At 37.6% G+C, this 25,086-nt stretch overlaps 1 protein-coding gene across 6 annotated transcripts in view; it reads left to right on the top strand.

The window, feature by feature from the left end:
• The window catches only part of App (amyloid beta precursor protein), a 237,999-nt gene that overhangs the window by 160,043 nt on the left and 52,870 nt on the right, over positions 1 to 25,086 (top strand). For all 6 annotated transcript variants that reach the window (XM_078044496.1, XM_078044500.1, XM_078044498.1 and 3 more), the window contains 4 exons: positions 1,685 to 1,759; positions 2,504 to 2,662; positions 18,418 to 18,546; positions 19,437 to 19,536. In XM_078044496.1, the coding sequence (XP_077900622.1) occupies positions 1,685 to 1,759; positions 2,504 to 2,662; positions 18,418 to 18,546; positions 19,437 to 19,536 (463 nt within the window). The remainder of the gene's footprint in view (positions 1 to 1,684; positions 1,760 to 2,503; positions 2,663 to 18,417; positions 18,547 to 19,436; positions 19,537 to 25,086) is intronic.

Here is a 25,086-nt window from a genome sequence, read left to right as displayed (position 1 = left end):
ACAAGGTGAGCTGGTAAAAAATGAAAATGTAATGCAGAAAATCAACGTTTCACATTCCAGAAAGACATTTGGCTTCTGTCTCAAACTAATTTTGAGATTCCTTGCCTGAGGAATTCTTGGTCAAGCACCACCACGGTGAACATTCTCATACAGGAAATTGAATTATTTGTTCTGCAAGGCTTATCTTATCTGTAAAGCAAAGATAGTTTTCAGTATCCCCCTGGCCCACAGGTCCTTTTCATCAACTCACAGAAATACCAAAGTAACCTGGACAGTATATTTAATTTTTGTGTGTGTTATGTTCCTGTTTCCTACAGTGGGACATTTGTCCCAAATTTATAAACCTTAATGTTATTTTTTATATACTATTCAAGTGTAGTAGAAAAGCCATTCCATCTTATTTCTCCAGAATTTTACCAAAACAATAAGGAATTTGTATCTTATACACAATGTAAGTGATCTTGTATATTATACAAAGAATTAATGCTGACAGCCAATAAAATACCTAAGAAACTCACTTGGTCGTTAGATATGGTATTTTCTCATAGAACTTCTCTAAACCCCTTTTTCTTTGTGATTTGGAAGAATATCTAAAAAAAAAAAAAAATCAGTTCCTGAGGGTTAAATGCTTGTAACAGTCTTTTTAGTGTAGAAATCAAGTTTTCCCACATTATGGAAGTACACAGGGTAGACAAGTACTTATCCTATAAGAGGCCAGAATTTTGCTTACTTGATCTTTCTTTTTTCATTTTACCAATCTCTGGTGTGAGTTACACTTAAACTCCCTTGACAGCTAGTAGAACACTTAGAAAGGAAAGGGCAGCCATAGATGGTGAGAAAATGATATTTTCGTTCAACAAGATGCACAGCTATAGACTTACGCCTTGTGGTCTGCTGAAAGAGTGAGTTTCTCTCAGGAAGTCCAGGTGGCTGGACATCAAGATTGAGACCAGAAAGTTTTATTTCCTAACAAATTAGATTCACCTGGTTACTAAATTAGTGTTGCTTTTTGCTACATTCAGAATATTATAATCTATATTTTCTTGGAATTTCCGGGGGATTCAGAGTAATCCTTGCTATGCATAATTCATGTTGGCAAGCAGAAGGCCCTAATTACTCATCAAATTCTCATAAAGGGTAGATCATAGGATTTCAAATGACTGAAGTCTTCTGTATCTTCCACCATTATCTTTTTTTATTTTTTTTTGTATTGTGTTCATGACATTTGCACATACATAGGTTGTTATGTTGGCTCCTCCTCCTTCTACAAATGCACAGTTGAAATGTTTAACTTTCTTTTATAGAAGGGTAAGACCAGTGTGTTTAATTAATTAATTCCTTGTTCAGAAAGTGTATGCCTTTTATGAACAGTTGGTATTTTTCACATCAAATAAATGACTTCTGGCCATTTTTTGAGGGGGGAACAAAAAAGAACAATCATACTTCAAAGGCTGCCTGCCTGCAGTAAATAAAGACATTTATATTAAGTACACTTATATGATAAATTATTTACATCTTCATGGGAGGTCAAATATTTTTCATGTAAGAATGAGTATGCAATAGTTTTTTGGGGTTTTTTTGTATTCACAGTAACAAAATCAGGAGAAAATTACTATAAAATATTCAGTTAAAGCTGTATTTGAAGGAAGAACTGATGATAAAAGTGTTTTGTCCTTTTTTGCAGGTCATGAGAGAATGGGAAGAAGCAGAACGTCAAGCAAAGAACTTGCCCAAAGCTGATAAGAAGGCAGTGATCCAGGTAAAATCTGAACCCACTCCCTAGCAAGCAGGACCTTGCCAACAACCTGTCTGTTGAGGGCCTGCAGGTTGGCCAACATCTGCTGGAACGCCATGTATGATTGTTCATATTCCCATAAATTTGGGATGTTCCTAATCGTTGTCTAGTTATTGAGTTGTTGAAATCCTGCCTTACATTTGCTCCCAACTATTTCAAGTTATAATTCATTGCCATAAAACTTACTGTTACTTGCAGTTTACTTTTTATTAATAATGCATCTCTTTGGTTGCCCTAGTTCTTGCTACTTCTCCCCCTGGGAAAAATTATCCAAAGATTCCAATTTGGGTCTGAAACCAGCATCCAGATTACCTTACATAAACAGAGAGCTTATCATGGCCATTTGCATAAATTAAAATAATTTCAGAAGAAAGGAATTTTTAAAAAATATGAAATGCAAGAGCTTCAAGAATATATAAATGTATCTGACATTAGTGTCAGTCATTATCAGTGAAATGAGTCTTGAAGGACTCTATAAAATCCTGATTTTCAATGAGAAATTAATTTGGTTGGGAGATGGAGAATACAAGAAGAGGAGGTAACTTATAAAATGTATGAAATTAGTCAATGTTGAGGTGACTGTGCACCCTCTGGAATAGTTTTTATCACTTGAAGAAAAATGCAATAGAATATCTCTTCTAAAAGACTTGAATTTGCCACCATCCTCCTCGTTCTGTTCCTGATTGATGTGTGTTTTCAAAATGGCAGCATTTCCAGGAGAAAGTGGAATCTCTGGAACAGGAAGCAGCCAACGAGAGGCAGCAGCTGGTGGAGACACACATGGCCAGAGTGGAAGCCATGCTCAATGACCGCCGCCGACTGGCCCTGGAGAACTACATCACCGCCCTGCAGGCTGTTCCTCCTCGGGTAGGTCTCCCTGAAACCTGGCTTTAGGTCACAGCACAGATGGTGGGGACACTGGGCACTGGAGGCCCTAGAAGAGAAATTAAAAGAATGCCATGAACACCTTTTTCATAGGAATGTGTGGTGTCCATTCTATCTTAAAAGTCACAAGTCTCTGGCTGGGGATGTGGCTCAGGGGTAGGGCACTTGCCCACCATGCAGAAGACCCTGGGTTCAATCCCCAGCACTGGAAAAAAAAAAAAAAAAGAAAAAGTGATGGTCTCAGGGCAGCTGTCTTGACAGGGCCATCTAAACTCTTAGAATTGGACACTGACACTTCTCCTTAGAGCAGTGAGACAGGCTTTCCAGGAACTTCAAGGCAGTACCTAACTTTATGTAATGTTCTTCATGGTGCAATTGAAGTCGGAAACACAAAAGCCAGAAGCAGGATGTCTTAGTTTGCTTAGGCTGCTCTGATGCAGTACTGTAGACGGAGTGGCATGTAAACAACAAGATTGTATTTTTCACTGTTTGGAAGACTGAGAAAACTGAGAGTAGGCACCAACAGAGGTCTGGAGAGGGCCTGCTTCCTGGCACATACCCCCTTTTCCCCACTACATCTTCACCTGATGGAAGGGGCAAGGAAGCTCTCCTAGGGCCTCTTTTATAAAAGCAATAGCCCCATTCTTATGGAGTCTGTCCCAATACCACCACACGATGCATTTGAACATAAGAATTCAGTGGTGGACACAAACCTTCCGACCATAGGGAAGGATTAATAGTAATCTATCTAGCTCAACACCTTCAACATACAATCCATGTAACTGAGATCAAGAAAAGCTAAAACTTAACTTGAGCTGTAATAATTTTCAGTGTAGGATCTAGGACTTGGATTTCTGAATCAGAGCTTTGACCGTAAACTCTGGAGGGAAGCCATCATCAGTCCTGAAGGCTACAGTGAGGAGATTTCTTTGTGGTTTGCAGTGATCACTGCCAAAAAAAAGGTTTACCAAGTGGGGCCATGGAGTTCATTACTGAACACAGTGTTAGACTTTGCTTTGAGGATAATTAACATTTTGATAGTGAATTTGCACTTTATGCCTTATACTATTCATCATTGGGTGAGGGGTATTGAAAGCTACAAGGGTGGTGTGTTCTATTTCTCCTTGCAGTGCTGTAGGTTTTTGCCTTGTGTATTTTGAGACTATGTTTTTAGGTGTAGAAACATTCAGAGTTGTTATGTCCTCTTTGATTCATGCACTATCATGAAATTACCTTTTAATCCCTGGTAATATATTTTGCTCTAAAACCTACTTTGTGTAATTTTAATAAATCTACTCTAGCTTTCTTTTGATTAATATTTGCATAGTATTTTTTGTTCATGTACTTTTTTTGTATTTGAAGTGCATTTCTTATAGGCTGCATATAGCTGGGTCTTGCCTTTTAATTGGGAAGGCCATGTGTATTCAGCGAAGTTATTGATACAGTTAAAATCTAAATCTATATCTTGATAGATTTTCTATTTGTCTCATCTGTACCAATAAAGTACAATCACCTCTCAATGTCTGTATGTTTTAGGACCTTCTCAGATACCAAAATCCATAGATGCTCAAGTCCTTTATGCTAAATAGCATAGAAGCTAGGGGTGCAGCTTAGTGGTAGATCTCTTACCTTGCATGTGCAAGACCCTGGGTTCAATCCTCAGCACCCACAAGGGAAAAAAAAAGACATAGTATCTGCAAATAACTTACACATGTCATCCTGTTTACTTTAAATCATCTTTAGATTAATTAGCAATGCCTAATACATTGTAAATATTTGTTAAATTGCATTGTTCAGGAAATAATAAGAAAAAAAAGTTCACGTGTTTACATGTTTACATACGGTCACCATTTCTGATGCTCTTAATTTTTTTTATACAAATGCACCTGGTATCATTTTTGCTTCTGCCCAAAGGACTCCTCTTAAAATGCCTTGAAGAACATGTAGGTTGGAGATGGAATTTTTTTTTTTTTTTTTGCTTGGATTGCCTGTAGGTTGGTGATGAATTCTTTTGAATTTCTTTTCTTGTTTTTAATTTATTAATGTCTGAAAATACCTTAATTTCACCTTTGACTTTGGAAGCTGTTTTTGCTGGGTGTAGAATTCTAGATTGAGGCTTTTTTTTCCCCTTTTCTTCTTTAAAGATATATTCTGTGATCTCTTACTTGTGTTATTTCCAAGAAGAAACGTGATAATACTTATCTTTATGTCTCTATAAATAACATGTCTTTTTTATTATCATCCTGTAAGATTTTCCTTGTAAGATTTTATTTATCACTAATTTTGAGCCATTTAATTATGATGTTCCATGATGTACTTCCTACTACCCTACAATCCTTCTGATCATTTTTAATCTCATCTCTCCTACCATAGTTTTCATGTCTATATATTCAGTCTGGGCTCCCCCGTCCCCAGTATGTTCTATATTTTAACTTCTGAACCTATGGAGCACTACAAAAACTGTTTGAATATCTTTGTTTGCTAACTGTGTCAAGTTCGGATCAGTTGTGATTGATATTTCTTCCTTCTGTGTGCTCTTTTCCTGAATCATTTCATATGTAGTAACTTTTTATTGATTGGTCAAACATTGTGAATTTCAGCTTTTTGAGTTCTACATATTTTGTACACTATAAATATCCTCTTTGGTGAATTTCCCCCAGCCTCGGTTTCTTCCACATGCATATAATGATCATGACTCAGCTACAATTTCAAGGATCACCCTCTGCACATTTCTTGGTTCTCTTTTTGAGAACAGCTCTCTTCTACCAATACTCTGTCCTCTGTGCTGTGAATTCTAGCTCCCTGGATCTCTCCAGAGCTGCCCAGGATTCCTCTAGGTTCTGCCTGACTTTCTCTGCCTCGAGCTATGGCCTGGAAACTCAGGGCTCACTCCTTCACCCTGGGTCTGGTACCTTGTGAAGGATCTGTTCCATGTATTTAATCAATTTGTTAGTTGTTTCAGGTGAGGGGACGGGAGATAAATCCAGTTCCTCTTCCTGGATTTTGGCCAGAAATGGGAGTCTGTGTGTATGTTATGTAACTAAACTAAAAAGCCACCCACTTATGCTGATTTTCCTCAGTATGTTTATTTTCCTTGTGAGGTTTTAGTGCAGAAATCCTTGAGGAGCCAGAAAAGAACTCTTGGCGTTCCTCCAGGTCAAGACAGTATTGACCCCATTGTCCCAATGACATCAGTAGCATCCCGGGAGATTGCGGCTGGTTCAGGGTGACACCACAAGTAAGGGAGACAGGATGGAGCCATGAATCACAGTCTCCCACTGCAGTACCTTCTCACTAGACCATACTTCTCAGAACAAAGAGCTTTTGAAACTGAATATCCACATTAGCATTTTCATTTTATATTAGCAAAAAAAAAAAAAAAATCCCTGTCCTCTTCAGGCACTTCTAAGTCTGCAAATAATAAGTTCCTTGGTTCTTCTTCTTCTCTGGGAAGCATGCTTTGAGGGGAGGAGCTGTGGGGATTGTTTGCAAGAGCAGAGCAGCATGGTGAGTATCTAGACCAGATCTTTAAAAAGAGACTTGCTGTAAAAAGGTGTAGCTGAACGTCCAATCCATGAAGTAAGGTCTTTATTCAATGGTCATTGGTAGTCTGAAAAAAATAAGATGAGGGCTGAACAGAACATTTAACAAGTGCACAGAGAGTCTTTCAGTTGAATCCCATGGGCCACCACAGGAAAGGCTGTAGCAAGACTGTTTGCCAGAGCTTCATGATTCATACAAGGGGACGATTCTAGATTAGCTATACTGGTGCTTTGTCATGGCCCTGTTGATCGTGTCATAGGAATTAGACAGCATGTTTATTTGAAATAAAAGTTTAAGACTGGATTAGGAAGAACTTGTTCACCATCAGTGAAATCATATTGCTATGGATTCATCGGAGGATTCCTGTTAAATTCTTACCTCAGAAATGCACAAATGTCTCCTTGGTCATAAAAAGTGAAGTTAGATAGACACAAGCCCAATGTCCTATAGTGTTGCCTGCCATTTTTGTGAGGATACCATCTTTGAATGTTTGTTTAAATTTTAATATATGGCTTGGCATCAAACTTAGCTCTGCACTTTGAAAAGTGTAAGGAAATTTTAAGTCCATTTTGGGGGACTTTTATACATTGCTATTAAAAGACATGAATCAAGAACTGTTCAGTGATTATATAAGGAAGATGACATCTTGTAATTAGAACCATAAGGAAATATTTCTGAACTCTCCTACACATAATGCCTAGAAAATATAAAATTTTCAATAATCATCTTTTGGATATATTAGTGAAAATATTTGAATAAATTAATGAAAGTGTGTTTTTTTTCTGCAAATTCTATAAATGTTATCACTTGAAATAGTCATCCCCTTAACCCTTACCAAATTCTACCATATATTCTCAGACTTTGCAAATCTGAGACTCTGGCGGGGGGGGGGGCGGGAAACATAGATTATATGCAGTTTCTTTGACACTCAGGTTTAATTTGTATTTTATCTATATTTTTGAATCCAAACTTTAAAATGTTATGAGGTTATATTTTTGTATGGCTTACTATTCCTTGTCCTACTATGAATTTCATTTGGTAAGTCCCTGTGTTTATATACTCTTATGTTCCAGGTTTCCTTTTGAATTAACCACGTACCCGTAGGTGGATAAACTGAACATCCAATCAAAAAGTGTATTGTTTTGACTGGGGATGTGGCCCAGGGGTAGCATGCTTGCCTAGCATACAGCAGTCCCCAGGTTCAATCCCTAGTACTGGAAAAAAAAAATCTACACATATATACATCCTTACATATGTTTATAATTATAACAATCAAGATTTTATTTATTTATTTTTGTGGTGCTGGGGATTGAACCCAGGAATAATTAAAATTTTAATTTTCACTAGGAAAGAAATAGAACCCAGCTATATTTTTGGACTGAGGCTCATCTCTGCTCCGTTGAAGCCCAGTGACTCTTCTAAACACCAAACCCTTACTTAACTCTTTTATTGTCTTAAAGGTTTCCTTAGAAAATCAAGGATTTATATTTTTGTTTACCCCCAGAAAAGCTGAATTCTTCTCCAGAGCTGCATCACGTGTGGTTAGTTTCCATCCCCTTTGGAGGCCTCTGAGCTACCAAAATTAGGTAGGACTCGAGCCAGGCTGTCATCATATGGTAACCAGCTCCCTCAGCTCCCTCCCTCCTGCTTCTGACTTGGTCAGGTTCAGAGTGAAGCTTCCCCCAGCTTCATGGAATAAGAGCCAAGTATGGGTGGAGCCTTCCTGCCTGTAACTGCCAAGGTCCTGTTTCTGATTCCCAGAGGATGACACTGTTTCCTGCCTGTTCAGTGTTTTCTGTAGTCTGGAGAGAAATTGGATTTAATGTGGAATCCCATATAGTTAAGCCAGACTGGATATGGTTTGTTTGCTTATTTGTTTGTTTTAAATAAAGTGTCTATTGTAGGCCTCATCTGGAAAAACTTAGCAGACCCTAATTACTAAAGAATTGAAATGTTTTAAAGATGAGAGAAAAATAACCAAACCTTTTTTTGTAATTCTGAGATTTTTTGGTGTTTTTATATATACACTTTGTCTAAATTTTCCATTAGCATCATAATATTCTGACTTTCTCTACTGTTAAACATTTTCTAAGTGGTGGTAAGAATTAGGAACCATTTACATGTGCATCTGTCTGTTTGTCTGTGTGCCAGTTTAATGTTGATTTTTCCGTGATTTCTCATGATTGCAATCTTCCTTATCAATACCGAATTCTATTTCATGCTTGTATCTACTGCTTCTTGCTCAGACTCTTAATATTTAATTGAGCAAAATAATGTCACAGTACCTATAGCACCAACTCCCTGTCCTTTCTCATTTCTGAATGGTTCAGTCATTAGAGCTTCCTGATGTTCCTAAAAACTTACTTCCATGTAGAATTCTTTAGAAGAACATTCCTATGATGAGGCTCTTATGTAAGGAGTGTGGTTTTGTCACCAAGTTGAATTTTCACCCACTGCTATGTGGTGAATTCTGGCGGCAGGTCAGTGGATGTTCAATAAGAAATAGTGATCATTGGAGATGAAATGAACAGCAGCTTAAGGGTGTTTTGTGGCAGATAAACCTGTGATGACAGGAGGAGGTTCTAGCCAATCCGTTTCTAGCCAATGTAGCATGTTGATTCCAACTAAATCAATCTTTAGCTAACATAGGTATCAGTATAGCTGTAAGTTTTCTAAGGCAAAAAAGAAATGGAGGTGCAGACCTGAGCAACTTTAGTTTTCATATGACGTTGCTAACTGCCCTTCTCCCATCATTTTCTACTTGTCACTTTCAGCCAGAAGAGAAATATCCAGCGTTTTGTTAGGACTTGCACAGAGCACATGTACACAAATAGGGAACAGCTGCGTTTAAATGTTAGTGTCGAGTAAGTTAAAAATTATATGCTGAGTCCTTAATACGTGGAGAGATTAATATGATGTTTAAAGCCTTCTACCAGCAATTTTGGAATGTTATAAAAATTTTGTCGTGATAATCACAATGTAGTTAGAAATTTAAAGACTAAAAATCATTTTTTAGAAATGTACTTAATTATCCTATACCTTATGTATGCATGTATTATTTATTCATTCACCATTCATTTAAAGTTGAAGTTTGTGTAAATTGATGAGCACACAGGGACTCATTAACTTGAGAGCTTTTAAGGACAAACCCAGTAGCAGACGATGGGTGGAAATAAAAATGGGAGAATTAGCATTTATTGAAGCAAATCCTTTAAACTGTACTGGGTGGTATGTGTGCTATATTAGTAAAGCCTGTCAGTATTTCCTCTGTAGCTTGCTTTAAATGTTTACTAAGCTCAGTAACAGATCTTGCTTCAGACCAGTGGGAAGTAGGTAACCATAGACATTCATGTTTTCTGTTTTTAATTAAGTCAGATAGAAAATGAAGTATAATGAAAAGCTTGAAAGCTCTATACTGTGTCTCTGAGACCACAGTCACCACCCAAGTTCCCTCCACATGGAGCCCCACTGTGACCTCCTTCCAAGTGGAAATGGGTCTGTCACAACCCATAGCATGGGGACCCTGTGCTTCTCTGCAACTTGTATAAATGCATATTTACATGTTAATATCTATTTTCAGTTCATTCTTGAAAATGAACACCTATGATGAAAAATCAAGTATTTAGGGTTTGTAGACAAATATGGGGCATGTTATTGAAAGGTCCAGTACTATTCACCTGCCCGAAAGAACAGCAGGAAGTCCTCATTCTGTCAACATGTACCCAGGAGCACCCATGTAAATTTCACATCAGTTTCAAGGGCTTCATTTATTTTATGAAACTTAACCATGGATCACAATTTAAAGATGCTAGATGGGCAGGGTGGTGCACACCTGTAATCCCAACCACTCGGGAGGCTGAGGCAAGAGGATTGCCAGTTCAAAGCTAGCCTCAGAAACTTAGTGAGGCCCTAAGCAACTTCAAGAGACCCTGTCTCAAAATTTAAAAGGAGGTGCTGGGGATGTAGCTTAGTGATTAAGTGCCTTTAGGTTAAATCCCCAGTATCAAAAAATAAAAACAGAAAATAAAGATCCTAGGTAGGTTATATTGGATTTTAAACAGTTTTGTCTTCAGTTTCCATATAAAAATGTTATTAAATTTAAAAAAAAAACAGAATATCTAAAAGGTCAAAACACTGGCTAAGTGTAGGAGAAGGAGAGTGTACAATTAAAAGAAATTTGAATGTGGTTATTCTTGAACATATTAACAGGTTCTGACTTTGTGATCTCACAGAAGTCACAGAAGCCAGGAGAAGAGAAAGTCATCTCCTCTGGGTTTCCTTCTTCCCCAGGAAGTAGAACACTTCTAACAGGGACAGTTACCAAAGTCTCCATGTGCTCTACCCTAACAATCTTTCTCCTCTTAGGGCGGAAAACAACTTCCAAAGCTGTAGTCTCAGTATGCAAAATTAAAGCAGATTGCTATAACTCTCTGAAAAAGTCAAGAATCTGTCATAATTGGCATTTGTTGTATGATCAGACCATTTGGAAAATCTCCCCAAGGGTCTGTGTTACTTTAGAACATGTTTTGTTTATCATTTCTTCAGCAACTCCGTGGGCTTTGCCTTCTGGGTTGCATGAATAACCTGGGCATTCTAGTGAGCTTCAGTGTGTTTTACTACTTGACTAAACAAGGCTTCAAGACGTCTAGGTCCAGATCATTTCTAGCCTTTAGGTGCTCTCAGGTCAGAAGATCTTAGCTCTGGCTCCAGTATACGCTACAGTTTGTCTGAAAGCATAAATTGTGGGGTTGAAACAGGTGCTAAATTTCAGTCCTATATGCAGTCTTCACTAAGTTATAGCTGTGATCTGTATAAGCAAAATAAATTATTCCTAGGAATTAGTGAAACATCCCAGGAAAAAAATCATGAAACCTATCAGATTTGACATAAGTTAACTTATTTGTGAGAGATGATTACAACCTCTCTTATTTTCTGTTTTTTACAAATTTTCTCTTATTTCTGTCTTAGAGTATTATACAGACATTTATATATAAATAATTCTCAGGTTTGCCCTTGTACAACCTGTAACTGGAACAGGGGATTCTTCTTCCATCTGCAAATTGGGTTTATTTTTTCTACTCTTTTTGTAATTAACATTTTCTAACACACCATCCACCCACCCACTCCCCCCCTTTTTTTTTTAGCCATAATTTTTTTTTGTTTGTTAGAAAAACAGAGGACTTAATTGTACATGGAGACAAGACTGTGAAGGAGGAAAATGTTTTCCTCCTTAAGAGGAGAAAGATTGTCAGGGAAGAGCACATGGAGACTTTGGTAACTGTCCCTGTTAGAAGTGATCTGCTTCCTGGGGAAGGAGGAGGGAACTCAGAGGAGATGACCTTCTCTTCTCCTGACTTTGTGACTTCTATGAGATCACAAAGTCAGAGCCTGTGCAGTGATTGGGGTAACCCCTGGGCCACATGTGGGGGTTTTGTCTTGGCAGCATGCACTAAGTGTCGAAGGTCAGTTACCCAACACCTTTCCTTCTGATGCCTCCATACCATCAAAATCGAGAAGCTGAGCAGGGAAGGATGTTAACGAATCTACTGCATTTTTTCTGTTGCTTTATCAAGACTTCTTTGTTCAGCCTGGTGTAGAATTGCTATTTCCCCTCTGATATTCATTTTAACCTACAGAAGTCATTTATGCGGATACATTTGACATTGGACTTTCAAAAATTGCACACAACTCCTAGATTTAAAGACAAAAATGGTCAGGATCCAAAGGTTCCTGGGAGCTTCCCCAATTGTTTTGTGTGATATTTTGTGGTTTTTTTGTTTGTTTTGCATATTTTTGGTTTGGTTTTGTTTGGTTTAGTTTGGTTTGGTACCTCACCCCCCAATGGTTTTTTTTTTTTTTTTTTTGCAACAGTGAAAAAATGCATTTGACATTTTGAGAATCAGAAGGCAAAATAAACTCAACAGAGACCATCTCAAGCACCGAGAGGTTTAACTCTCTTCGAGTGTGTCTTTAAACCTACACATGGAGATTTTATGCATTTTACATTATATGTTCAAGAGTTCTTGAAATCCAAGGTATAAAACCGAAAATAATGGCCTTGAGCCTCTTTGTGAAAACAGGAAAGAATTGCTTATATTCTTGGTAGATAATTAGCTTCTCTAGTCACAGTTTTGGAAACCACGAGGGTGCAATTTAATCCTCCAGGAGTAGGTTTTCTGAATAAGTCCCTTGTGACCTGCAAAGGTTAGGGTCCCCCCATAAAGTGAGTCATTTGCTTCCTTCTTCTTGGCAGCACTACACCCAGGGCTGTTAAAAACTCTTGACTGTTCATTCAATCCCATCAGGAAATGGTTTAGGGCAGAAGTGTCTATTATGGTAAGATGCCAGGTTTCTAGAGCAAGCATAAAGCTACAGGGTGGGACAGTAGGGGCTATGAATAGTCATGTTTTAATGTGCTTCCCATGTGGATGGTCGAATAAAAAGCTACATATTCAGACATGATTGGCACTGAGTAGCCCTATTCATCCTCCATCAGTCTAATATTTGTTATTTGTTCCACATCCAGGGACACCAAACTTAAGCAACTGAGTGAAAGAAATAGATGGAAAAGACAATCTGAGAAGTAAGGAATTTAGTTCTAAAAATACCTTTCAATTTTAAATATTACCTCTTAAAAGGAAAGGCCATGGAATTTCCTTCAAAATTACCAAAATCAACTTGCTATCAAAACTTGAGACAACAAAGGATTCTCTTTTGGAACCAGTGAAATGAATCTTCTTCTTGAGAGTGGTTTGGATATGCTGTAGACTCTACTAAGTATTTTCTGGAAACATTTCCCAGTAAAAATGACTTCCTCAAACACCTGGCCCACTGGGTAGATAAATTAAATGGGCTTGTAATTTCAGTTATGTACTGTGAAAACTGAGAACGCTGCTCTTCTGATCAGAGAGATGCTTATTTTCACAAATAAGATACCATGAAGGATATTCTATACTACTGGAACTACTTCTGAAGTTATACTTAGCTCTGGGTCTTTCATTAATTTAATTAACAAAGATTTATTAGCAGCCAAATTGTTCCAGTGTCGGGAGATCAAAATGTGTTACACTTTTTTTCCCAAAGAGGAAAATGGTTCTCATCTCAAAATGTGATCTCCTGTTTTCAGGTTCTTTTCCTGTTTGCTTTTATTGCAAATGATGCCTAATCCATTTTAGGAATAACTTTTCTTAATCCTTTAAGAAATTCTTTTTGAAAGATATTTTAAAGGCAGCGTGATACCATGGTGAACTTTAGTACAAATTGAAAAGTGCAAAATCTGTCGCAAAGAGTTACAATGTGATTATGAGCTAAATACTCTTGGAAAGATAGTGATAATACAAAGGATTTGATACATTTAGTCCCTGGGAAGCAGATCTTGTATTTTCTTTGTTCTTTACTATAAAGTTTAGATTGACCATCCAATTCTAATGTAACCAAATTGTAGTATTGATATATAAAATATCATAACTATGAAATAAGAGAAATTTTACAGAAAAAAAAACATTAGTTACAGAAAATTTAAAGCCTTGAGAGTAATTTAAATTATATGCATACAGGTTAAAAATGTTTCTTGAACTATGTTATTAGCACCCCGAGCCACCAAATTATGTTGTCTTTCTAATCATGAATAATTCAATCTTAAATATAAGTGATATGGCAGTACTAACAATAATAACAGTTTCTTTAGAATTTCTTTCTATATTCTTTAGATATACCAAGTGTTCTTGTAGAAATATCAGGTATGTTTTTCTACCATTCCTGTTTGAATGTTTCTTCTTTTTAATTAAAATTAACGAAATTCATCTTCATCTTAACCTAATAAAATAAACCTCCCTAGACAATCAAGATTCCATTTTTCTGAGTTACATGACATAGCTCTAGAAATAACCAGTTTTACACCTTGAGGAATTCTCTTTTATAGCCAAAAATGTGGGCAATGATTTCTTTATTTGAATGAAAGATGCATGAATCACATACCTAAAGCAGAGCTCCCCACCTTCTTTTTTTAACCTAAAGTAAATGAAAATATAGAAGTACAGGAACATGTTAACCTGTTCCTTTTCTTAACTAAAAACATTGTTCATTTTTGAGGTGCAGGATTAACCACTATTTCATTTAGTTTGACTTATCCAACATATGAGCTAATCCAGTTTTTTTGGTTTGTTTTTTGTTTTTCATTTCAAAGCATGATTTTTAGAAATAAATATGTTTATGTGGTCAAAGCAACCAATCCAAATCCTGCAATGCATTTCTTGAGAGGTGTTCAAAAGTCTTCCTGAATTATTGCCCCCAGCCTTTGCTTATTGTCAGGTAGGCATAGGAAGAAAAAGCTTGTATTTGTGTAGTTAGACACACAGTGTGTCTCTGTGCTCACATGCACTTGGTGAGGTCAGAGCTTATTCATTATCATGCAGGAGCTGAGGCCTGGGGGATCCTCACAGCCTGATATGCTACCGCTTCATTATCAAGCTCTGGGGATTTTTGGAGAGAAAGTTAGTAATATATTTCTGAAGCATATAAAGAAATGGCAGCATTAAGTGAGATAAGCAATTGAAAACAAGTGAGCACATTCACCATTTAATTATCTGTCTTCTATTAAGAAGATAAGGATGAATTTAGCACTAGAACCCTTGAGTGTCACAAAAGCATAACTTTTAACTAATACCTTGAATCATTTTCTAGTAATCCTCTAATCAGATTAACGGAGGACAGTCCTATGCTGCTACACCCCACTTCTGATGCATTTGCTAAAGAATAGCCAAGTGCCAAAAACCGAGAACAGAAAATGAGAGATTGAACAAGCTAAATCTGACACTTCAGCACAATTAAAAGAGCTGATATCAGTGTGTTCCAAAAGGGTATTACTATAATCCTTTGCATGGTTATTTTTTTCTGTGATTTCAGTAACCTGAATCAACTTTGGTCTGAAAAATATTAAATGGAAAATTCCAGAAATAAACTTCATAAGTTTTAAATACCTTTTATTTTATTATTAACTATTGTTAATCTCTTACCATAACTAATTTATAACTAAACTTTATCATAGATAGGAAAAAACATAGAATACATTAGGGTCTAATACTAGTTGAGGTTTCAGGCATCCACTGGGGTCTATGGATAAGGCGGGGCAGGACTTCTGTCTATGGGCTTATAAGAACTAGAAAGTCAGGCAAGGACTTTTGGAATGCACTCTTTCCCAACCATCCAGCAATTTCTTTGTCAAGTCTGTGAGTTAATTTGTGAAGTGTCTTTAGCTTGGTCCATGGCAGAGTGTTGTTGAAAGGGAAGATCACATAGTGGTCAGAGAAAAGGGCCTGGACAGCTGGTCTATTCCTGCTAGAGCACTGACCAGCTGTGTCCCCATGGGCTAGCCTGTAGCCTGTGTAACCTCAGCCTCAGCCCATTAGGTCTTCATGCCTCATCTGTAAGGTAGAGAAAGCAGCTCTCTGTCACAAAGCTGGAATGAGTTGCCATGCACACACCAGTTCAAACACTGTCCCCTTCAGAGACAGTCAACAAATATTGAACTGTTTTACTTAGGAAAAAGAACTTTTTTACTTAGAAAAAAGAAGGGAGTAGGGGTTGGAGCCAAGGACTGAATAGAAGAAGTACGTATTGAATACCTGGGGTGGACCAAGCATTATGTTGGGTAACTGACACACAATGTTTTTCATCTTCAAGTGCTTCCTCTCTGAAGGGCACTCTTGTCTACACTGGGCACAGTGGCACACACCTATAATCACAGAGACTCCAGAGGCTGAGGCAAGAGAATCTCAAGTGCTAAGCCAGCTGGGCAATTTAGTGAGAACCCTATCTCTAAATAAAAAATAAAAAGAGCTGGGGTATAGCTCAATGGTAGAGCACTCCTGGTTCAATTTTCCCCTCCAAAAAAAAAAAAAAGAAAGAAAGAAGAGATATTGTAACATTAATAATTAGTAAATGAGAGCGTGTGCTGTTTGTGCTGATAGAAGAAGATAAAGGGGCACCAGATGTCAGTTAACACAAATGACCACTCCCCATTCTGCAAACTGATGATAATAACAACACCAAGGCAAGTCTGGGGCACTGGCTTGTTGGTAACAATTCTTTCAGAAAAAAAATGCCTTGTGGAAACATTCATAGGTGGCTAATTCGAAGGGGGAAATAGTGACATTGAAAAACAATCCTTACATTTTAATTTAAGTGCTTTTTCATATTTGAACTCATAAAAGAAAAAAATTCATTTTCTACAAAGTAAGACATCTTTTTTTTCAGAGAGAAAAAATGGAATAGAACATCTTGAGGAAGCACAATATGCTGGTCAGCTGGGGTATAGCTCAATGGTAGAGCATCTGTGAGGACAGACAGGAATAGCATGGATAAAAGCAATTAGTGTACCCCTTTCTGTCTCCAACCTTGAAAGTAGAATTACAATAGGACTAGAGGGATTTTTTTTTAAAAACCTTGATGGTTGAAAACAAGCCAGCATCAAGCTTATGTAGTATCTTGATAGTACAATCCTGTATATACAATAGCCCACACAGTCCAAAATAGTCAGCCTTTAACTCTGATATTTCAAGGATTTTTTTAGTTAGCTTGTATAACCCTATCTTCGTTCAAATATATATTTTATAAAAATAGCTTATCGATTATTTCTTTTTCTACATTTCTTCTGATATTTGAAAGGTCATTCTCCATTTGTAGATTCAACCATATTTCACAGTACATATGAGAATTGTAATGATATTCTGCCAAAAACTGTATTTCAATCTGTGATGTCTATCTGTCTTGGAATTAAGGATAGTCACATTTCTTCCAGGAAAACAAGGAATAAACCAGGCAGATGAGCACAGATTTATTTTGTTCCTATTAAATGTGTGTATTTGTTTTCTTAAGTACAGGCACAAGGCCTCTGTGTCAGGCATGAACAGGCAAGTACAGAGCACCTTCTGGGTTGGCACTGATGCTTGGGGTTCCCAGTAGAGCAAAAAGAGTGAGATCACATCTGGCCCCATGGATCTCACATTGAAGAAGGCAGCCAGAAGCATAACAAATTTAACAGATTATGCTAAATGCAACAGTGGAGATTTGCACAGTATTTCTTGTGGCACAGAGAAAGGGCACCAAATTCTACCTGGGATGACAAGAAGAAGACCCAAGTTAACAGGGAAGGACAGGCCTATCCCATAGAATATGGGTAACAGAAGAAAAGCACTGTAGGCTACCCACCATCTCTGGGAGTAAATTCAGTGCCTTCCAGCTTTCCCAGATGCCCATGACACATCAGTTAATAATCACTAGTTTGCTCAAATGGCCCCAGTTCTATTCCTGCCATGAATTTTCACAGGTGATTTTTTTTTTTAATGAAGAAGAAATTTGTGTCTTAGCAAATCATTATATAAAATCACAACATAGAATGCACAAAGCAATGGAAGAATTGTTGAAGACAAAGGAACCTCTGCCCTTTTGGTTTTAATTAGGATGAATGTTTTTGTGTAAAACTGGAATAAGAATGAAATGGAATCAATTTACAAAAAAAAAAAATTGAAGCACTTAAGAAGAAACTTAATTGTTGTTGAAAGAATTAGACTCTAATGGCTTAACAAGAACTTAATTAAATTTCAAAGTAAAATAACTACAGTTTAATAATGGTCTTTCTCTTGAAAAACTACAAGGTCTCTTAGAGCTTATCAGGTATTCCTTGGCTTACAAATGAGTAGTGGTTAGATTGCCTATTGTTTTTCTTACTTTGCTGATGCTGGGATTTTGTGTGTGTGTGTGTGTGTGTGTGTGTGTGTGTGTGTGTGTGTGTGCAGCATTATTCTATTCTTAGCACTGTGCAAATAGGGATGCATCTTATATATACCCCTGAATATTTGAGTGGGAAAAGAGAGGGGCCTCAATGAAACCTGACACATCCAAAATCTGTTCTCCTTCTGTAGAAGAACAGGCACACTTGAAAAGAAAATGTTGATTAAGGAAGTCAGCCATCATGTGTGTTGAAAATGCTAAATGCTCTTATAGAAATGACAACTGGCCAAAGTAATTAATTACTCATTAATAATTACTCATTAATAAAGGACTGGGAGAAGTGTTTAGAAAGGAGAATTCCTTCATGGGATGAATTAGTGGGACCTCTGACCCAAAAGCCAGTGAAAGAAATAATATTTTGCACAAAGTTGAAAACATTTTTCTTATTTTTCCCCCCCAAATAGCCTCGTCACGTGTTCACCATGCTGAAGAAGTATGTCCGTGCCGAGCAGAAAGACAGACAGCACACCCTAAAGCATTTCGAGCATGTGCGCATGGTGGATCCCAAGAAAGCTGCTCAGATCCGGTCCCAGGTAAGCCCTTCTCATGGGAATCATCTGTAGCTCTGACAGTCCGGTGTTCTGGTTTCTTGGGTGTGGCCGTACAATCTTCAGGTATTACCTATGGTCTTTGTCTCAATGGCAAGAGCTCTTTAAGGCCTGGTAAATTGTAAAAGTTAATCAGGGACGAGTATGTGGTTTGACATCTTGCAAATAATCAGGAATATGAAAATCTTAGGTATCCACTGCCACTGATACCATTTAACATGAACCATTTAAAACTGACCACTAAAATAAAGAAAATGAAAAAAATGAAACTAAAACCTGTCCTAGTGGCTCAACTCAATCGTGGCAGGCAATCATAAACTTCATTGTAACGACAAGGTTTAGATTAAATGTGAGCTTGAATGAAGCCCCGTAATGTTTCATATTCCCTCCTTCCCAAAGACTCAAAATGGGGATCTATCTCTGGAAGGCTGACATTTTCTGTTTCCTTAAATGGAATAATTTTTAAACTACCTATGTTTAGCACGAAATATCCAAACACACCGAAATGTTCTCATCTATTAGGAAATTGCAAAGAAATAAATTTAGGAAATCAGAAGCTATTTAGGAAGCCTCAGTCTTAGAAATCAGAGTTGGCACAGGTGGTCTTTTTAATCGACTCTTCCAAGCATACAAAATGCTGGTAAATTTAAAGGTAAGTCTTCAAACTAAGCTAAAATGTTAGAGAACAAAAAAACAACAACCAAAAAAAAAAAATGGGAGGGAAAAAAAAGCAAAAATGCCCTTTTAGTTAAATATTCCAGCCACATTGCTTAGTTTTGTTTTGGAAGTTTGTATCTGTCTGCAAGGCTTGATAAAGAAAATAACCATCCCCATCCCAGAGATTGTTCACCTGGTCTTGTCACCCGTCGATGCAGGTTATGACACACCTCCGAGTAATCTATGAGCGCATGAATCAGTCTCTGTCCCTGCTCTACAACGTACCTGCAGTAGCTGAGGAGATTCAGGATGAAGTTGGTAAGTGAGCTGTTCTTCTGATCCCATGCATGTAAACACCTCTTCCCCTGGAGAAGAAGTCAGGGAAGTGAGTTCTTCCATATCAGGAACCAGTGTTTGAGTACATGGAAGTTAAAAGAGCTGATTGCCTTTTACCACGAAGATCTTAAGAGTTCTTTCTCACTTTTGCAACTGCTATACCACTTCTTAACTCTCCACATGTGTGATATTGGAGGAATATAACTTAACCTATGAGAGACTTGTGTAGCTATCAGCCACTTTTATTGAAGTATACTTGTCAGCAATTATTTTCCAATTTATTCAATCTTGTGACTATCTCCTAACTAAACTTTGCTGTTTTACAATTAAGGGGGAAAAAAAAACTTCCTTTGTCACCCTAACATTATGAGTAACATAGCAGCCCCATTTTACAAATGAAAACACTCTGACTTACAATCTAAGTAACTTACTTCTCAGGTCCCAGGCATCTGAAGTAGCACAGCCAAAACACAAAATTGTGACATTCTGACCTTGAGGTTATTGTTATATTCAATAAATCACAATTCTCTTTGATGGGACAAAAATACCACAAGTGTTCTTTAAACCACATTGTTGTTTGGACTTAAAAGGTCATGGACTATTAAATTTACTTTGAAATAATGATACTATCAGGAGTTGGAAAAATAATAGAGAAGGTCCATGCATCTGTTACCCAGTTTCCGCAGGGATGACATCTTACATAACTGTAGTTGGTATGTTATCAAACCCAGGAAGTTAGCATTGTGTGCCCACTGTCTTTTTTGTCCCTAGTTTTCCTGATAACACGTTTAGTATTTCACATGAATAAGTTCTCCCATTTCTGTTTTTTTTTCTTGGAAAGGGAACAAAGTATATTGCATAACATGATGTTCCAAAAATCTCCAAAATGCCAGTATCTCACAAACACACAAGAGTGATAATTCTGGTGGTAAATCTTTCAAATGTAATTGTACTAGAGATTTGGTGCACAGATAATCAGCAAATGGGCAGTATGTTTCTGGCATATCCTTTTCCAGAAAGAATCCTGCTTCTTGTTAACTGAGTTTGAAAAAATAGGTACAGATTATCATCTGAAATTAGGACACCCATGTTGCTGTGGATGAATATGTTCACTACAGTAATTTCTACTGTGAAGTCCCTGCTCAAGATCGCAGTTGGCTTGCTTTTTGTATTTTATGCCAATACTAGTCTACTTTTTCTTTTCTAACTTACAACTGCCCTGTAAATGTTATTTGTATAACTGTCAAGTATTTGGTACATGTCAGGTCTGTTCAATGCTACGTGTTAGTGGATGGATCAAATGCACTTAAGGCTACACGCTTGCAAAAGAGACCTTGTAATGTGTCCTCTAAATCTCTGCTCAGAAGGGGGAACTTAGCATTGAGCAAGATCTTACAAGCACTGGTCGATGGAGTTTTCAGTCTCTCCCTTGAATTGAGAACACAAATTTTCAATTTATTTTTCACTCTGTTAAGTTTCTTTAAGAAATGGATATTGTTTTTTGATAGACTTGTAGGACAGAAATCAGAAAGGAACTTTTAAAATACTATATATAAAATGTAGGAAATTCCTCTGCAAAGTTTGATAAGGGACAAATAATCAAATAATTCATCACATTCTTAATGAACTGAAGCCAAAATCTTCTAGGTGCATATACTTCTACCGTATGATTGTCTCAAGCCTCTTTTCAGGTGTGACTTCAATTGAAGGTGGTGTCGATGATAACAAACTAGAGAGGAATAAGCCATTACAAAGATCTAGAGAGTGGATGACCTACTCCACTTGCACCTGTAATTATGTGTGGGTCTTTCTAATTAAAATATTAGAACTGGCCATTTGACAACACGCTACTGAACAACATGAGCCACCAATGAATCACATTTCCATGGAACAGATGGTGATTCAGAATCTGGAGTGTTGCAGAATGCCCAAGAATAGGGCAACCCAGTAAACCTCAAATCTCAGTGATAAGTAGAATCATGGAGGGTATTTTTCTTCTTTTCTTCAAAGAAAGAAAGAGGCCCTGCTATTAAATAGGATCAAGAATAAATTATTTTTAAAATATTTGTTTCATTCTAAACCTACTGGTCACCAAATCCTGAAAGATAATATTCCCCCTCTCTCTCCTCCCTCCCTCCCTCCTTCTCCCCCTCCCTCTCTCTAATATTTAATTTGGAATCCTGTGTGTTTTCATTTGTAATGGCTATTTCCTATAGAAAGAGAAGCTTGCAGTAATGAACTTCTATTAATTAGACCTGTGCACCCTTTGAGCTTCTAATACCAAAGCTAAGAAAGAGAACTCTTTGGGGGAGAATAGCATTTTTTAGTTGACCTCAGTTGATTCTGTCTTTCTTTATTTGAAGGAATATTTTTAAAGAATGCACTCTCAACTAGGATTTAGATGAAACAAGATTGGGGGGTAACTGTTTGTGCTGAGTGGTATTTGGGAGTTCCTAATCTTACTCTCTACTTTTGGGTATGTTAATTCTCTGTCATACAAATTTTGGTGGGTTTTTGTTTGTTTGTTTGCATCCTTTCTAAATAAGATCTTCATTCATAGATTTCTTCTAGTTTACATCTTAAACTGTTTGTTACAGTCTCTAATTTCATGCTTTGTCATCAGTCTAGTTGGTGTTTTCTACCATTTCTCTCATAATCAAGCTTTAGATTTAGAGTCAATTCAGTACAAATAAGGAGGATACTAAAAATTTCAGAGCTGCTGGCAAAAGAACATGATGTGAGAGTACCTCAATTGCATGCCTTTTGTATAGAAGTTGGTGCTTATAAACAGAGGCAATTAGGATGGTTATTGCAGTCAGTCAAGTAGAGAGACTTAACAGTACTTGAATTAACTCATGGCACCAGGTGCTTTCTGGACGAAGGGCCTTCACTTGTCTAAGGAACTTCCAGGATCTGTTTCTGTAGTGACTAGGTCTATCTACTTCCGTGAATGATGCTCCCAGTTAGATTTCTCCTTTGGTGAAAATCAAAGGAAGAAAATTCCTATGCCAGAAAGAGAGAAGGCTGTGGTTGGAGGTGGGAATTGGAATCAAATTTGTGAGAATAAATAAATAAATCATGACTAGAGCACATGGTTAAAATCATGCTCGTGAATTCTTGCCCCAGCCTCTTTTTAACCCATTGTGCTTCCGCTGAGACATCCCATCTGCTAATCCTACTTTTCTGATAACTCCAGTAAATCCCAGGTCCATAGTTCTAGCAAAAAATAGCCTGTCTTCCGAGTCCCAGTGCCACCTTCCTGGCCATCAGAAGCTCACATGCCTTCACAACTCCAGTCATTGTGCATAGGAGAGAACTCCATATGGTTCTCCCCATCTGGCCTAACATTATCCACGAAGGCTTCCACTCTCTCGCCCATGGTTTCTACAACCCCGAGTCCTCTCTCTTTTACCTTCGATTCCTGCAGTTTCAACATGAAATCCTTGCTCTACACACCCACTACCTTAGATCAGTTCCTGTCCTCATCATTTTCATGGACTCCAGCCGGTCACACTGCCCCTTCTCTGGGCCCCTTCCCATTCAAATTCTTCCTCTTCAGCCAGATTCCCTGCTGAAATAGAAATGACTGCTGCACGTGAAGCTTCCTTGATTAAAAAGTTGCATCTTTCAAGATTCAACTGAAACGTTTATGCTCCTGTAAACACTTATGAAATTTGCTCAAGAATGAAAGGGAAAATGCTGGCATTTGGTGATAGCCAGATAGTGAACTAGTAAGCATCTGGGATGTCAGTGGCCCAGGTTCTTGATGAAAGTTCACCATGGAGGACCATCATGTTTAGATTTAGGGAAAGAGTCAGGACTGACAGCCATTGTACACCCCTCTGGCACTGGGCTGTGTCCCCCTGAAGCAGGGCTTTCTTGTACATCACATAGATGTAACACATGGACAAATGACAACCCTGGGGAATTCAGCGATCATATCCTGTTTGCAGCTGAAGAAGCTGAACCTCAGAGGGGCCACTAACTTGTCCACACAAGTAGTACAGGATGAAAGTGGGACTGAGAGGCTGGGGTCTCTCAGAATCTCAAGTTCACATTCTCTCTGCTACCTGTTGTTGCCTCCAAGGTTGAATTTATAACCTCAGTGTCCAGAGCACTGGGTAACCACCTCTAGTGCTGTCCTGAATTCCATGCTGGTTTCTATTTCCACCTGGGAATCCTCCATTCCGGGAGCTCTTGTGGGCCATCCATGCCTTGGTCATCTGCCTCAGGATTCAGCAGGGATCCTGGTACTTTGTAGGTGTTAATAATTGTAGCCATAAGGATGAGGCAAAGCCCCAGGCTGCAAGGTCGGTGCTCTTCCTTCCTTAGCACCCAGCATAAGTCTTGGAACAAAACAAATCTCTGCTCAGCCACGGTGTTCTCCAGAGCTGTGGTAATTGATCAAGCCAACAGCATGCATGCGGTTGGCAGAGATATCAGAGAATAAAGCAGAGTTCCAAGGACTGTTATTAATAACATTCCACAACACGGTCCTATATTGTACTATGACTCTGTGCTATTTGGTCATCTCCCCAGTTCCCATACCTTATAGCTCAATTATTAATTATGTTGTCTGATTTGACTACGCTGTGAATTTTCAAACTGCTCTATTTGTTTTTTTCATAAAGTGGTTAAACTTTTATTATTTAAATTTTTTGTTAATTTTGTTTGAATTATTATCTGTAGGTTTCCAGGCTCCTTTTTTTCCTTGATATTTTCCTTTTTTTTAAAAAAAAAAAAAAAGAAGAAATGATTATTTGCATAAAAATTATGAAGCTTTCCTGCTAAGAAAGGCTGTAGGCGCTGCTTATAGAGGGGAGAAATTCCCTCATGTATTTTAAATAGTTGTTCAGGACTTTGTTTTTTCATTCAACAAATGATAAAATCATTATTTTAATGAAAACATGGCCCCGACTAATGCCTATATTCTGCTTGAATCATCTTTTAACCCTTCAAAAAGGTGGAAAAATGCCTTCCTCTGTACTCTTGTTCAGCTCAATCTTTGTGTTGTTTAAAAATGACTGGATTTTTTCACCCTTTATAATCTTCCTTACATCGATGCAGAATGGGTTCTGTTCTTCTCTTTTTGTTGGCGCTGATGTGGTTTATCAAAGTGCTTCATTTTGCAGCTACCTCAAGGCTAAAAATATTGTAGCTCTCAATTCAGAGACGGCTGTTTTTACAGAATGCTATAATGACCAATTTATGAGATAGGCAGTAGGAAGGAAAGGGGAAGGAAGACACAATTGTTTCCTACCCTGGTTTTATTTTTTTCTCTTAGCATTCAAAATTAATAAAAACATAAATTATTATAAGCCAGATTCAGAAAGGCTCTCCAGCTAAACAAATCCATAGTTAATGGGGTTGGTATTGAGAGATGTGGCAGGGAATCAAGAAACTCTCTCTAATGAGATATGCTTATTTTTTTATTACAGTTTTACTGTGGCCTCTTGATAAAATTTTCCACTCATCAGGAAAAATGCAGTAAGCTTATTTCAAAAACAGTGTGTCCATTCTCTATCCTTAATA

The sequence above is a fragment of the Ictidomys tridecemlineatus genome, chromosome 3, assembly GCF_052094955.1.
Source record: "Ictidomys tridecemlineatus isolate mIctTri1 chromosome 3, mIctTri1.hap1, whole genome shotgun sequence".
NCBI classification, from domain to species: domain Eukaryota; kingdom Metazoa; phylum Chordata; class Mammalia; order Rodentia; family Sciuridae; genus Ictidomys; species Ictidomys tridecemlineatus.
The sequence above is the reverse complement of the archived record's forward strand: the minus strand, read 5'-3'. Positions and strand labels throughout refer to the sequence as shown.